The sequence below is a fragment of the Osmerus eperlanus genome, chromosome 24, assembly GCF_963692335.1.
Source record: "Osmerus eperlanus chromosome 24, fOsmEpe2.1, whole genome shotgun sequence".
In the NCBI taxonomy this organism is placed as follows: domain Eukaryota; kingdom Metazoa; phylum Chordata; class Actinopteri; order Osmeriformes; family Osmeridae; genus Osmerus; species Osmerus eperlanus.
This window is the reverse complement of record NC_085041.1, coordinates 4,715,191-4,729,160: the sequence shown is the minus strand read 5'-3', so window position 1 is coordinate 4,729,160 and position 13,970 is coordinate 4,715,191. Positions and strand designations below refer to the sequence as shown.

General features: G+C 41.0%; 3 protein-coding genes across 6 annotated transcripts; 2 read left to right on the top strand and 1 right to left on the bottom strand.

Moving 5' to 3' along the window:
- Positions 1-1,163: 1,163 nt before the first annotated feature.
- Positions 1,164-1,924, bottom strand: sid1 (secreted immunoglobulin domain 1). Its single transcript, XM_062450193.1, has 2 exons — positions 1,784-1,924; positions 1,164-1,518 (listed from the first exon to the last, which is right to left on the bottom strand). The coding sequence occupies exons 1-2, from the start codon at positions 1,818-1,820 to the stop codon at positions 1,178-1,180; spliced, it is 378 nt and encodes a 125-aa protein (XP_062306177.1). The 5' UTR covers positions 1,821-1,924; the 3' UTR covers positions 1,164-1,177.
- A 1,914-nt stretch (positions 1,925-3,838) lies between these two features.
- Positions 3,839-7,659, top strand: si:ch211-1a19.3 (uncharacterized). The gene is made up of 5 exons (XM_062450696.1): positions 3,839-4,469; positions 5,306-5,402; positions 6,550-6,703; positions 6,831-6,955; positions 7,133-7,659. Coding segments are annotated over exons 1-5 (702 nt in total). The 5' UTR covers positions 3,839-4,145; the 3' UTR covers positions 7,135-7,659.
- A 234-nt stretch (positions 7,660-7,893) lies between these two features.
- On the top strand, positions 7,894-13,811 carry LOC134011190 (PWWP domain-containing DNA repair factor 3A-like). Of its 4 annotated transcripts, none has more exons than XM_062450695.1 (17): positions 7,894-8,048; positions 8,650-8,748; positions 8,836-8,909; positions 9,010-9,080; positions 10,031-10,539; positions 10,671-10,713; positions 10,864-11,019; positions 11,121-11,185; positions 11,300-11,385; positions 11,692-11,752; positions 11,961-12,036; positions 12,302-12,352; positions 12,463-12,755; positions 12,798-12,890; positions 13,018-13,218; positions 13,351-13,439; positions 13,539-13,811. In XM_062450695.1, exons 2-17 carry the CDS (start codon positions 8,692-8,694, stop codon positions 13,612-13,614), a joined length of 2,001 nt encoding a protein of 666 aa, XP_062306679.1. In that variant the 5' UTR covers positions 7,894-8,048; positions 8,650-8,691; the 3' UTR covers positions 13,615-13,811. The 4 variants fall into 4 exon arrangements, with proteins under 4 accessions (XP_062306679.1, XP_062306678.1, XP_062306676.1 ...); XM_062450694.1 differs by having other exon boundaries at positions 7,895-8,048; positions 12,798-12,899; XM_062450692.1 differs by having other exon boundaries at positions 7,901-8,048; positions 12,463-12,899.
- The last annotated feature ends 159 nt before the right edge of the window (positions 13,812-13,970 follow it).

Sequence of the window (13,970 nt, the reverse complement as noted above, 5' to 3'; positions counted from 1 at the left end):
TCCACCGAAGACAGGATGACTACAGAGGGATCAGTGCTTTGTAAACCTGAGAATAACAGACAGAGCAAAATTAAAACTAATTTTGGGGGGAAATATTTGAGGTGTTACCTTTGGAAGTCCAAACGTTTTCACAATGATTCTTTCCTTAGTAAAGGTTACCTTTCACAAAAAGCTCGATCCCTGTACTGAAAAATGCCTCCTTCTGTGTCTGCTCACTGCTGTATACGCACCTGAGAAAACAATGTTATCATTAGAATAAGAATATCTGAACTATTAATATAATATGAAATGATGCTATGATGTGAGTTATTTATTGGACAAGCTTACCTCAGTAGTAACAAAGTGAAAGCCAACCTTCCTGTTCTCATTTTCGCAGAGTGGCTCAAGTCACATGGGAGAAGAAAAGGTGCCTCTTGTTCTGAATCCAGCAAGGAGGATAGTTATCCAATCCTATGCCCCTTCTTCTTAAACTAGAGCGATTCCAAACACAACCTCTCTCAAACACCCCCCCACACACACTCACACACATACAGACACGTGCACACTGGCACACACACACGCAGACACATAGACAAAGATGCACACGCACTCATGTAGCAAATCAGCATGGGCCTTTAGTTTACTTACCACATTTGAATGCTATCTATGATCCTCTTAACTTTTACAGCGGACTTTCTCAATTAAAAGAAAACATGCAGAACCATTGGGGTGGAACAGCTTTGTTGTCCCAAAGGAGCCTCCTGTCTCTCAGGCTCAAAACAAGTAGATCAGTTATTCGGTTAGGAGGAGGATAGAAAAAAACGTACCAACTGTTCTTTCCTGTTTTTCTGTCTTAAACAGATGTACGCTTATTAGGAAGCCATCCATTATGATTCTGGCCAGAACAACAATCATCATCTGTCTTTTGAGTTCTAACTCAGTTAAATTACCTCTGCTGGTTTCCAATTAGTTAACTACTCATTGTGAGAATTGTGTTCAAGCCTTTATGCCGAGTTCAACATTTGAACTATCAACTGTACCACTGTATGGAGGTGCATTCTATGACGGAAGCCTGACTGAATCAGACTTCAAACCTACAGCAGAAGAAAAACAATCGAAAACGTTCGAACATTTCAGTCAACATTTATTATCAAACATATTTATGAGTGACAAAATCGGGAAGCCAAGGCCCTCATCCTCACGGTCTCCTTTTAACATTCCCATCTCTATGGTAACCCAGTCCACAGTAATACACAGCTGTGTCACTCTCTGTGGATCCTTGGATCAACAGCTGATGGAGATGAGGTCCGCTCTTGCCAAGCCGGGCGGTGAACTTGTCCGGTTGGAAGCCTTGGCCGTAGATGACAAGGGAGATGTTGGTCACAGGGTAGCTCAGGATGAGCTCAGGTCTCTCTGCGTGTCTCTGCTTGTACCAGCTGAAGGTGCTCTTGTTGAAGGAGATGGGCAAGGGGCAGTCAAGAGTGGCATTTTCCCCCATTCTCACTGATAGCTTGCTGCTGGACTCTCCTCTCCATAGGCCTGCAACATACAACATCTACTGAATTGTCGGTGCAATGACATTAAATATTCGTCCAACAAACAGCACTTCTAGCTATCATTCAAATGAAATAACAGAAGATACTTTGGGAATTAGGCTTCCATTCATTCATTTTATTTGTTTATTTGGAAATTAATAATACATCATTTTATTCGTACTGACTGGAAATAAGTTATAAACACAGTACAGCACTAATACAATATATGCTTTCATACAATGAAACATTTTATGGAGGAAAACACTTACCAAACAGTACAATTGACAAAAACTGTATTCCTTTCATGTCTTCTGTGTGTTTTCTGTTTCTGTTCCTGTGTGAGTGTGTGTGTGTGTGTGTTTTTGTTTCTGAACGAGAAGTTGGCAGGTGTCAGACTAACTGAGGCTCCAAGCCTTTTGTTATTGTATTCATAATCCATAGCCCGTCTCTGTCTGAGGTGGGACCAGGAAATATTTACCCCCTTTTTTTGTTTTTTAACCCCTCCCTATTGTTATAGTTTATGAAAAGGAAATGTCCTGTGTCATTGTAAAAAAAAGAAGAGAGATTTATCTGAGAGAAGTCCCTTCACTGGAGACTATTCACTACACAAAATGACTTCAGAGAGATTAGACAAACACACTCAACGTGTACTTTGAATATCTCCTTTATGTCCAAAAAGAGTACTCAAGCATAGAACAGTAGGTGTCTGTGTTATTGACAAGAATCCCTTTCAAATTATGTGGCAATTAGGCCAGGTCTCCTTGGGTGAAAAGCAAAGAAGGCGCCCTTCAGTGATACAGTTGTTCAGATTGTTCTATTCAATCTCTGTTTCCTATAATGTCACATTAGTGGTTGTTTATGGAAAACAGAGAGAAAGCAAGTAATTACAATACCTGCTGCTAGATGGAGCTAGACTAAATCTATCTAGACTTTTTTCCTCACTTTTTCCGTTTCAGTTGTACTGTAGCTGTAGGCAACTGCAAGCCCCTCCCTTTCCCTAAGTTTCTTTCCAACTAATTTCCTTTCATCACCTTGGAGTAGTGTTACCTTAGGGTCATTGTGACCCCACCGTCGTGTTGCGACAACTTTACCTAAGACAAAAAAAAGTGATGCATTTTCTTTTAAGATTTTTCTTTAAAAAAAAAGCTTTTTATTTGTTTATTTTTGTATTGGGTAAAGTTGTCGCAACACGACCGTGGGATCGTTGCAAACCTTTGGGTCATTGTGACCTGAGCACAAGGGTTAAGTAGCAGGTTCAGCATCGTCATGATAGTTCTGGGCAGCATATGCAAACGTTTGGACCAAAAAGATAAGAGGACACACCTTATCACTATCCTGCAGTTCACAGTGTCTCTATCCAAGGTCAAATCTGTTGTTGTGACTGTGTTTTCAGAAGCGTCACTTAATTTCACAAGATTATTATCCTCGTTGTCAAAACGTGTCAATGATTTCAACTGGTTTCATTTTGATTGAGCTAATATGTCCACTTCAATCACATATAGTTTGCTGATGTTAAGTTTTAAGCCTCAAAATCGCAACTCAGACACTGAAATCCCCCCATGTTTTGATGATTTGCCAGAGAATGCAAAGTGTTCGGTTGTGACACTGGGGGAGTTGTTGACTTCGCTAAAGAAAACAGCTCCTCAATCCATCAGTGCAAACTGGGGTTTTACATTCCTCTTTAAATCACAGACTCTGAGAAACCTGGAGATATTTAAGCACTTGATGTTTTCAGAATAGTGTTTTTCACATCTATGAAAAAATACTTAGATCCTTGTCGGACTGTAGAGCTGATGACGTTATCAAAATGAATCGGAAACGAAAGCTTTCCGCTGCTGTGTGGCTGGCTACTGTTCAAGTTATCGTTGTGTGCACCGTGCCATGCCTTCTCTCGGGCCTTGGCATCAGGTCAGGAAACACTGAGACGTTGCTACAGCACTTGTGCAAGTGTTTAAACTAAGAGATGGCTGCAGAATCAGACAAGCTGCGTGAACTCGTCCTCCCCCTGCAAGAGCTGGCTTTCGAGGCCAGCTCTGCAGTATGTTGAGCTGGGAGGCCTGCCAGGATGCTCTCTGAGACCCAGAAATGGAAACAGAAACTACAAGCAGTCTTTTAGGGAAACTCCAACCCCTTGACACAGCATCCTAAGTAAGAATTCTGCTGCTTTAACTTTCATTTTCCAAGAAAAGGTGTGTGTGTGTTTATGTGTGAGAACAACTTCTATCTTCATAACGTTCTTTGTAATTTCCTTTAGCCCCCCCCCCCCCTGCCCCAGGAGAGGATAGTAAGGGTGTGGTGGGGAGGGAGCGAAGGAGTTTTTGTGGAGAGAGAAACAGGTTTGCTGTCCTCACTCAACCACTGGCAGGGCCACACCCCTTTCCTGCCCCAAACCAGTGTAGACCGTTGGGGGAAGTTCATTTCTAACAGCAACTAACAGAGCACTCACTCTGTAAACCTTGGCTTCCCAAAGACAGGCACACTCTTTACTAAAAGGATTAAGAAACTCAGAAAGAAAGAGACTGAATCAACTGGCATTAAACCAAGGATTTATTTTTATTATTATTTACAATCACTGTCATCATCATCACCTCCATCAACTCCACGGTGTACCTACCTACCACTACCGTCGCCATGACTAACTCCAAGTCGTCTCAGACTACCCGAAATATCGTCATTGCCTTTCTGGCCCTCTGGTCTGTCATCTCCCTCATCATCATCGTGGTGTGGGCCACAACACCGGACATGAAGAACATCAAGGAGTGCCAGGCCAGACTGCAGAAGGTGACTGTGGAGCTGGAGGGGGCAAAGGTGGTGTTTGAAAAGAACAAGGTAGCACTGGAGGAGATGGTGGAAGCGAGCAGAGAGAATCTGACCAGGCAGCGCGAGGAGATAGGCCGCCTCCTGGAGCGTCTGGGAAATACCAACACGTCCCTGGATGATTGTCGTTTGGAGAACGTGAGTTTTCGCCTTGATTTTCTGCCGCCCCCCCCCTTCTTCCCTCCTTTCTCCTTTGCTCCCGGAGTCTTGAGGTCTGAACTGACTCACTCTCTCCTTCCTGTGGCCACAGTCATCCCCCTCTCCCTGCTTGTACTTGCCTCCCTCCTTCTCACAGAGATCTACACCCCAAAGACTACTATTCACCTCATAGTTTAATATTTTTCTAAGGAAGAAAAACCCAAGACGGGTGTTTATCAACTAAACAAGCCATGACCAATACACAAGCAGATTTATCAACTGATTTGTTTTTGTTTTGATTGATGGCGGAATAAAGAGTAAATGCCAGTGATGCAAAAGCTACATCTCACCTTTACATAACACGCACAGGCACAATGGATAGAATGAATTTAGTGCAGTCAGTTATGCAAATACCTTGGAAATTGCAATCAAATTCAAAGCGATCGTTCCTCTCATGGAGTGGGTGGGAGGTCAAGCTTGAGTCTTCCTGGAGACAGACGATAAGGCCCATTGCAGCACATGCACTCTGTTCTAGATACAAAGGTTATTGTCTTACATGTCCACACCAATTCCGTCAGTAAAATCTATCTTCTTATGTGGTACTATATCTTGTTATATTCAAATATGTGTTCTTCTGTATAGTTAAAAAAATACATCCCTGGGTCAAAGGAATGTTTTCTATCGCAGTTCCTACAGCCATGTCTCGGGCAGACACATCTGCTTTCAGTCACAGTTACAAATATGTGATAGCAGACATAGGCATGATATTGCCAGTGTCCCATCAGCCACTTCGATTGTGTTGAGAAATCGCTCAATGAGGACATTGTCTCTTTCAGGTAAACTTGAACTTGAACATCACAGTCTTGGAGAACGAAATTGAGAAGCATAAAGAAATGGAGGCGAACCTCACTGCTGTAATCACGCTACACAAAGGTAGGAAAATTGTTGTCACAGTGGCTGGGTATGGGATTTTTGCCTCTGGTACTGGCTACCATGAAAGGAGCACTCTCTCTGCCATGATATTCTTAGCTACATTTTCCCCTGTAACCATGGAGACCGCTGAGTCAGAGTAAATAAACAAACATGATTGGTTAGTTATTGCACCTCAGAAAAGTCAAGTAAAATGAAAATAATTTTTTGGAAGAGAAGACTAATTAGGAATTATGTAAAATGTTCAATCTTGGTTGGTCAGTGAAAAGTTACTTTAGTTTACCATTTTAAGCTTGATGAAAAAGTGGGGGTTAGGGGAATCAGGTAGTGGAGTGTAGTGTTGGTTTGTCCTGCAGTTTTATCTGAATTACAATTAGAATCTTATAATATGTCATAATTAATGCAATATATGTGCAAGAGTGACAACATGAGCAGTCTAGTAGAGGGACATTTCTAAGAGATTTCCTGACTTGGAACAAGCAAAGGAAGTCATGAATTCCCAAACAAAAAACATATAAACGGAAATTACATTGTGTTGAAGGTGGCTGTATTTGATAAAAATCAAGCACAAATGTGCTTGTACAAACATACTTGATTTGGAAAATTGTAGTTGCCTGTGCTGGGAGAGTCCTACGACAACAGGATAGCCAGCATATTTCTTATGGAAAAAACAGGCTAATATGTGAGTGAAACCCCTCTGCTGCCAGCCAGTTCCCAAAATAGTTTGTAGTGACGTCATTGAGTCCTGCTCACAACATACTCTGATAAGTAGTCACAGGGCCAGATATTGCCTTATAAGTGAATAGCATAATCCCAAAATTCTATGTTACCCTATTTTAGATCAAAGACTATCTTTTCATGGATTGCCTGAACTGTCTTTTGAACTTGAGACATCAGAACATAAATAACAGACCACCCCCCCCCCCAAAACACTGACACTGTAAACTGTTTTTCACAGACAGTGGTTCATCTAACTTCTTTAAGTAATTTCACAGATAAAAAGCATCTTAAAGATAGTTGTAAATATAGTGCTGTAAGGGCGCATAAAAACCACAAATGAGCATGACTTCAAAAACAACAATTAAATAATTGAACAATTAAAGTTCACAAAAGCCTATCACAATGTATATTAATCTTGATGCAATTTCAGACAACATTGAGAACCTGCAAGAGAACCTGACCCAGGCGTCCCACCAGGTGACGTCCTGCCAGGCGCTGAACTCCGCTGCGGAGAGCCAGAAGCTGGCTGCAGAGAGCCAGACCAAGGCCTGTGAATCCAGCAAACTGTATATACAGAAGCAGCTGTGAGTATCATTATAGATTACAAGACAAGATGGGTGACTGGTGTGGATCAGATAAACAAACCTGACTAGTTTATACGACAGGAGTGTTGATCCTGTATCTTTTCTTTGTCGCGGTTGCGGTCCACAGGCTGAAGTGTAGAAAGGAGGCCAATGGAGAACACTCGGAGTATGCAGATGATGGTTGTGTCACACCAAGGACGAGCATTCTTGCCCTAGCGGTGGTTCTTTGCACTTGTCTGCATTTGATAACATGTGAGTATGTTGGTTAGCACACAGAGCCAATCTTGGATGTTCAGCTCTCCTCTAGCTCAGTCTTTAGACACAAATCATTTCTAAATCTGTAAATATTTGTGAGACTGTACCATACTTTGTAACAGAAACACATAATGACCAACTTTTATTTGATAACTGTATTTTCGATGTTTTCAGGAACGCTATTCAAGTCATGTAAAAGTGGAACACTGTCCTTCAGGATACCATGAAGTAGTCCAGGTGTGGACTTGAAGAACACAATTTCATGGACAATATCACTGCTGTAAAAAATACTGTTGGTAAACAGATGATTGGATCTGTAGGCTATGTGATGCTATACTTTCCTCTTTACAAACATCAAGCTAAGGATGCCAAAATGGGCTGTTCACGGACTTATCTTTTGAGTTGTGTTAGTTAGCCATCACCTTTTTGCTTGATATGCCTATCATTTGACAAATGATGTACCTGAACAACAAAGGTTTTTTTGTGCTTTCTATATTTTATTTTTTATGTGAAACACTTCAAACACTCTCTAGCTAGCAATATTCCTGTATTTATTTGTATGTGTTTGGAATGAACTTATGAATAATTATGCCTGCCCACTTTGACCATCAGTTACAGCAAATCTAAAACATTACCATAGTGTCACAATGCAAAGTTAGTTTCAAACAGTAGAATAAAGTGTGTCCAACTCTTTGTTTGTCTATGAGGCCTCAGACTTTCATTTTGTCCAACTGGCTATGGACTAAAGTACATAACATTTTACATAAATTAGATAAGGTTTACTCTGACCACCAAGAAAGACCACGTGACCAGGCTGGCTGCATTAAAAATGTCCAACTGTTCTCATATTATATTTCTTACTATATAAATTATACGGGTAAAGAACAGTGAAAAGGGTGGAGTATGGAAACTGCAAAGGGTCCGAAAATCTGCATGAAATTAGAGCAGAGTTTGCAGTGCAGACACAATTTCCCCTGTCCTCGCGTTACCTTTGCCTACGGTTTCACATTGTACTTGCCGAGATCTCGTTGATGTGTAATGCGCACGCGCAAACAAGCATTTGGCGGGTGACTAAAGTTGTAAACCACAGGTAGGTTCGCATCATATCAAAGTTAAGATTGTTATGACTTACTTGTAAATAAATACCAACATCACGCTGGCCTTGTGGAATTAAATAAAACATTTATTTTTACGGATTCGCTAAGGCAACTGAAGCTAAGACCTAACGTTAGATACTGTAGGCTACGAGGTTTTTGGTTTGTTGTTGTCAAAACACCACACTAGCTCAGGACTAATACTGTAAGAAAGACAAATACTTAATACAAACACTTAATACTGTAAGGAGATAATACAGTAGGCTATCATGTTTGTGTCTTTAAATTAATTGTTTCTTTAATGTCGAAAAGTTATTTATTTGGTGAAATGTAACGTGACAGAGTAGCTTGATAGTAATGGTGGGTGGAGAATGAATTTGGGATTCTAGGTATTTGTTGATGTTAGATACCTTGAATATGAAGTGGATACAGTCCGCATTTTGCTGTATGTTTTTGTCTGTTGAACAGATACTGCTGCTGGCGTAGCTACATAAGATACATTCTTAGGTCAGAAGCTGGGGTAGCGAGCTGGCTTGTAGGCTAAGTGAATTCTAGAGTCCGACAAGGCTGAAATGTTAACATCTCATCCTCTGGCAGGTTAAAGAGCCTTACTGTTGACAAGTTAATTCATGCCATTCGATGGAGTCATCAACATATATATTATTCAATTGGAAAGGCAAACAATGGCCGGCCAAGGTAATATGCAAGCACTACCTACGCTGTGGTTTTCAAGTTATCAGTTCACTTATTTTAACTAGCCTACTTATCTACATGTATGTTCAGGTTTTGAGGAGAGATAAACTAAAATCAAAGCATAGGAATGATGTTGAAGTTGAACTTCTCGGTGAAGGTCCCAGGTATGTGATTAATCTACAACCTAACAAATTGTATCAATCAAACTATTGTATATATAGAATTAACATTTGCGCAAACTTAAGGCATGTCATTTAATTGCAGAGTGTGTGTGCACGAGAAGAAAACGCAACCGATGACTCTGGAACGTATAGAGCGCATTTCTGCCCGTTTGAGTGAGTTTTGATTGCACTAATTCTGCGCTGTCAAGCACGACACATTTCCTACCCATTCCACCCATTTAACTGGCACGAAGACAGGTTAAAGCTGCAGCAGTGATATCTTTTTAAACTTTTGGGGTTTAAAACGGGTTGTGATTACAAACTGAGATACTATGTTTGTACATTTGTTCCATACTGTACACTACTTGTAACACGCATACAGTATGCCTACATTTATATTTGGGCTTTGTATGTTGTGTTGGAGTCTTTCATTCAAGTAATTAAGTGAACAAATCTAGTTCAAGGCTAGTGTTTTCCTCTCATCATAGACTTATCTTGTCACACAGGCAGACAGACGTTTGAAGTGGATCTGTGTGTACGTAATGTGGTTGATTTCCTATTTAGATATGGACACTATCCAAGTCTTCCTCCTTGTATCATCAACACACCATCTGTAGAGTTTGTTTCCTTGTTTCAGGCTGGTCATTGTGACCAGTTTTGTTTTTACAAATACTGAATGATATTTTAGGCAAGCTATGCCATCATACACTTGTAGAAGCAGTTAAGTTGCATGTAACTTGGACTTGGGTGGAATGTGTACTTGCATAGCCAGCTAAGTATGCCAACTGCCATAGTTGGTGGTACTGGGACTATGGCAGACTCTCTGATACGGAGAAAGAAAAAATACGAAAAATAAATGACCTAATTCATCAAGTGCCACATAGCTACTTACTGCAATAATGGATGCTGTTGGATACAATCCAGATCCACTCTCAACATTGCAGAACCAGATAAGAGCAGACACTTATGAAACAGTATTCTCATGTGAACACAACACTAAACCATAATAACACAAAAGGTATCGTCTTTGACAACCTCTCTACATGGTCATGTGAATAATTCTTCGCCACAATAATGGTTTGTGAAGGACACCACAAAAAAACAAACACACCTTTGTTTCACAGTTAAATCGACTTCCAGACCAAAGGACACAATGAGAGAGTTGAAACACCGCAAGGCGTTGCGGTTGGGATTCGAAATGTGTCGAGAGATCCCGACGTCTTCCCTGCCAGAATACCCAAGCACAGCAGAAGTTCGACGTGACCGACGGGTGACGCTTGATGGAGCGAGAGGTATCGCCCGGACGAATGTGAAGACAACGGATGCAAACGCAGACGAGCATGACAAGCAAGGCCCACCCCAACCAGCCACAGGGGATACAAGCCCAAACCAGAAACCTTCAAGCCACAAGGTTGTTAGGAAGTGTCGATCTGCTTTAAGAAGGCCGACCTCACAAACTCCAAGTACCAGCTTGTTGCAGTGTTCGAAGGAAGAAACCAGTCTCATCCACCACAGTGCTCCACAGCGAACCAGACAAAGCAACTCATCACCTGAGAGCTTCGTAGGCCATTGCAGCCCCATTTCAAGGGCTTGCTCTAGGCAAGGCCTGACAATTAGCCTGGCTGATCCTCAGGTAGTACATTTAAAGCCCAACAACGAGGTGCTGTTGATGGATTAAATGTTTTTTGGAGCTAAAATCACACATCCTTATTTGTCTTTCATTTGACTGTTTTTAATTGCACCTCTTTTGCGTTTCCTCCATAGGAATCAAAGCCTGAAGCCATACCATGCAGCAAGGGAAATAAAGGTAAGCGATGGGTAAATTGTTCGATAGAGGTTTTAGTACCATGAGGACCAAGTCCATAAAGAATCCTGTAAGAACATGAATAGCTCATCAATGTCATATGCTTCTGTTTAGCATGTCTCGCCTGTGCTGTTATTTGGTGTCATTGCACAGGGGTGGTCACGTCATTGTTCGACCCTTCCAGTGAGCTGACGGTCACCCCACCTCAGTCCCTCCCTCTGAAAGAGCTGCAAGGGCAGACGGTCCCAGCCGACAGCCAAGACCACGACGAGGAAGATCTCCCCAGGTTCTGCATGCAAATGGAGGAACGTGAGTATATAAATTAAGGTTATACAAGGTACTTTTACAATTTGTTAAGTTGTAAGAGAGTGTGTGTCTGTGTGTCTGACTCATTGATTTGCTTCTCTTAGGAGCTCTCACGAAGGGTGTGTGTGTGTGGTGCAAAGTGAGAGGATTCCCCTACTGGCCAGCCATGGTATTTTCCCTTCCATGTAACTTTTGGTTGTACTTATTTGAAGCAACCATTCCGAAACGATTATAGAGCAACAGTGAGTGTGATTGTCTTTCTGCATTTTTTTTCCATTGGTAGGTCAACTGTCTTTACCGCAAGGAAAAGAAAGCAGGTGTTTTGTTCATTGATGAATTCGTTTTCCAAAAGAGGAGGACTCTAAATGGGTAAAGGTTGACATTTGCGCATTTCTTTTTGTGTTGCTGCATAGCTGTATGGCCAACAGGGTAATATGAAAAAATTATTATACATTTTTTTGAATGACCATAACCATGTTTATGGCATAAACACATGATCAAAAATCAACAACAAAAAAAGTTCATGAATATTAAATGGGGTCAATAAATATCCTAGTTTAACAATGACAGTTCTATGAAAGAACATTTACAGTTAAGGTAACTAAAGTGACCTGAGTATAGTGAGTTGTTGATGCTTAGAAAATGTATGATGTCTAATTCCCTGTGCCTTTTTAGAATCAAGGTCGCCTTAAGAAACCTAAAACCTTTTGATGGTGAGGAAACTGCTGAGTTGGTGGTAAGAGACTTACCTAAAACATGACGTTATTTGACCTCTCACAAATATGCATGGCTTTTTACAATTCCTTAAGCAGAACTACAAATAACCAATAGCTTAAGATTCACTAAATTAGAACAGGCACAAAACACACATTGTGTTTACCTTGGGTGATTCAAAGGTATATGAAATTTGGAGACGGCTAATGTTGTGGTTGCCTGTCTTACAGGACAAAGCCAGGGACAGGTATGGTGCTGCCATCGACAACTGTCTTGAACTTATTCGGGACTATAAGATACGCATTGGTAAGAAAACAGCCTCAGCCCTCACTAGGTAGTCCTCCTTGGTCAGTCTTTGCAATGTGGCAGTTGTAGTCGTTTCTGGTTCAAATGACATCAAAATACTTTAAAGTATCTTAGCATTTCATATTGTCGCAAAAAGAGATTCTGAAACACTTTAAACTGCCATGCGTAAGTAAGACCTATTTTGGGTGACACCTTTTAATCTTCACTAATCTACTAAATTGTATTGCTCATTGGGTGACATGCACGTCTGGGTTATCCTTCATAGGTTGTGGTTCGTTTTCTGGTTCCCTGGTAGAGTATATTACAGATGACATCAGTAAGTTCAAAAGGCCTGTTCTTCCATGACATATTTAATTTATTCATACCACTTCATCTTAGAGTGAAGTTCTTGTATGAAAGTAATTTTCATTCTACTCTGTCCAAGAGGCATTCCATTGAGGAGGCTTTATCTGGGCTCACCCATCAAGAACATTTTGAAGGACCACAAGTCACCAGTTGACCATCAGAACATTAGCAGCCCCTGTACCCAGGACGTACATTCCCCTGACCAGGAAGTACACTCCCCTGACCAGGAAGTACACTCCCCTTACCAGAAACTACACTGCCCTGACCAGGAAGTACACTCCCCTTACCAGAAACTACACTGCCCTGACCAGAAACTACACTGCCCTGACCAGGAACTACACCCCCCTGACCAGGCAGTACACCCCCCTGACCAGGCAGTACACCCCCCTGACCATGCAGTACACCCCTCTGACCAGGAACTAAACAGTTGTAAGGCGGCTCACAACCGCAATAATGAGAAAATGGTGCACTTCATTGTCAGAGAGCGGGGTTTGGAGGGGCACCTACAGGTGAGTGAGGTATCAAAATCAGTGTTTCAAGAGTTGAGAAACCAGTCTACAAAAAGACAAAGATGTAGATAACTAATGCCGTTCATGATTCTTAAAAAAAAAAGTTTTATCCCCATCTTTTCAACAGGCCGTCATCAGTGGCAGTGTGTTATCTAAGTGGCTTCAGGCCTACAAACGACGCAGTCGTAAAGTTGTTAAAACCTACATTGAGGATGATGAGCAACTGGACCAGGTCTTCTACTATCTGAAGGATGTTCTGGAGAAAACATCTCCTAGTTTATCAGAGTTGGAGAAGATCCACTTCATTTTGGATGTTCTCTTACCAGAGGTGACTGGATGCTGTTAAGTGTTATTGTCGTGAGGGAGATGGCAGTTTAATTGTGTGTTAGTCGCTAGGGTTCATTATATTTTTACATGAGAAATGAAAATGCGTATTTTTCTATGAAAATCTTATTTTCAGGCAGTCATCCATGGAATCTCAGTGGTTGAAGGTATATCTGTCAAAAAGGCAGAAGATAAGTATATGCAGTGGCCTTTTGTCAGTGAAAGGTAAGTGGCATTTAGAGACCTTCAGTATCTCAAACATTCTCTGTGCCGTTGTTAAATTTGGTTAAAATTTACTGGGAACAATTTTTCTTATCTCTTCAGAGAACGGAAGGAGTTTGACTTCATGATTGCCAAGCAGATGAAGAAATGGCACAACAAAGATGACGTAAAGCCATAACAATAACTTGTGACCTGTATTGGCTGCATTTTTTGGGCAGCAAGCTTATTTTGTTCTATTTTAAATGTATTTTGACAGGAAACTGTTGTAATTTATGATAAGGGTTGATATATTTATTGTTCTTCAGTTGTCTTAATACATCTTTGACTTGCGTTTGTAAACTGACTTACACACGTTGCAAATAAAGTAACATTTTCCCAAAATACATTGTATTGATTGTTAAATGCAACACTACATATTTTTTTTGAGGGTTTGAAAATCTGAACGTGATGCAGTTGCTACATAAAAGCGTTTACCATGTCTTTCTGGACTACATTATCCACAATCCCTCGTAGGGAAATGACGTAAAGAACGGG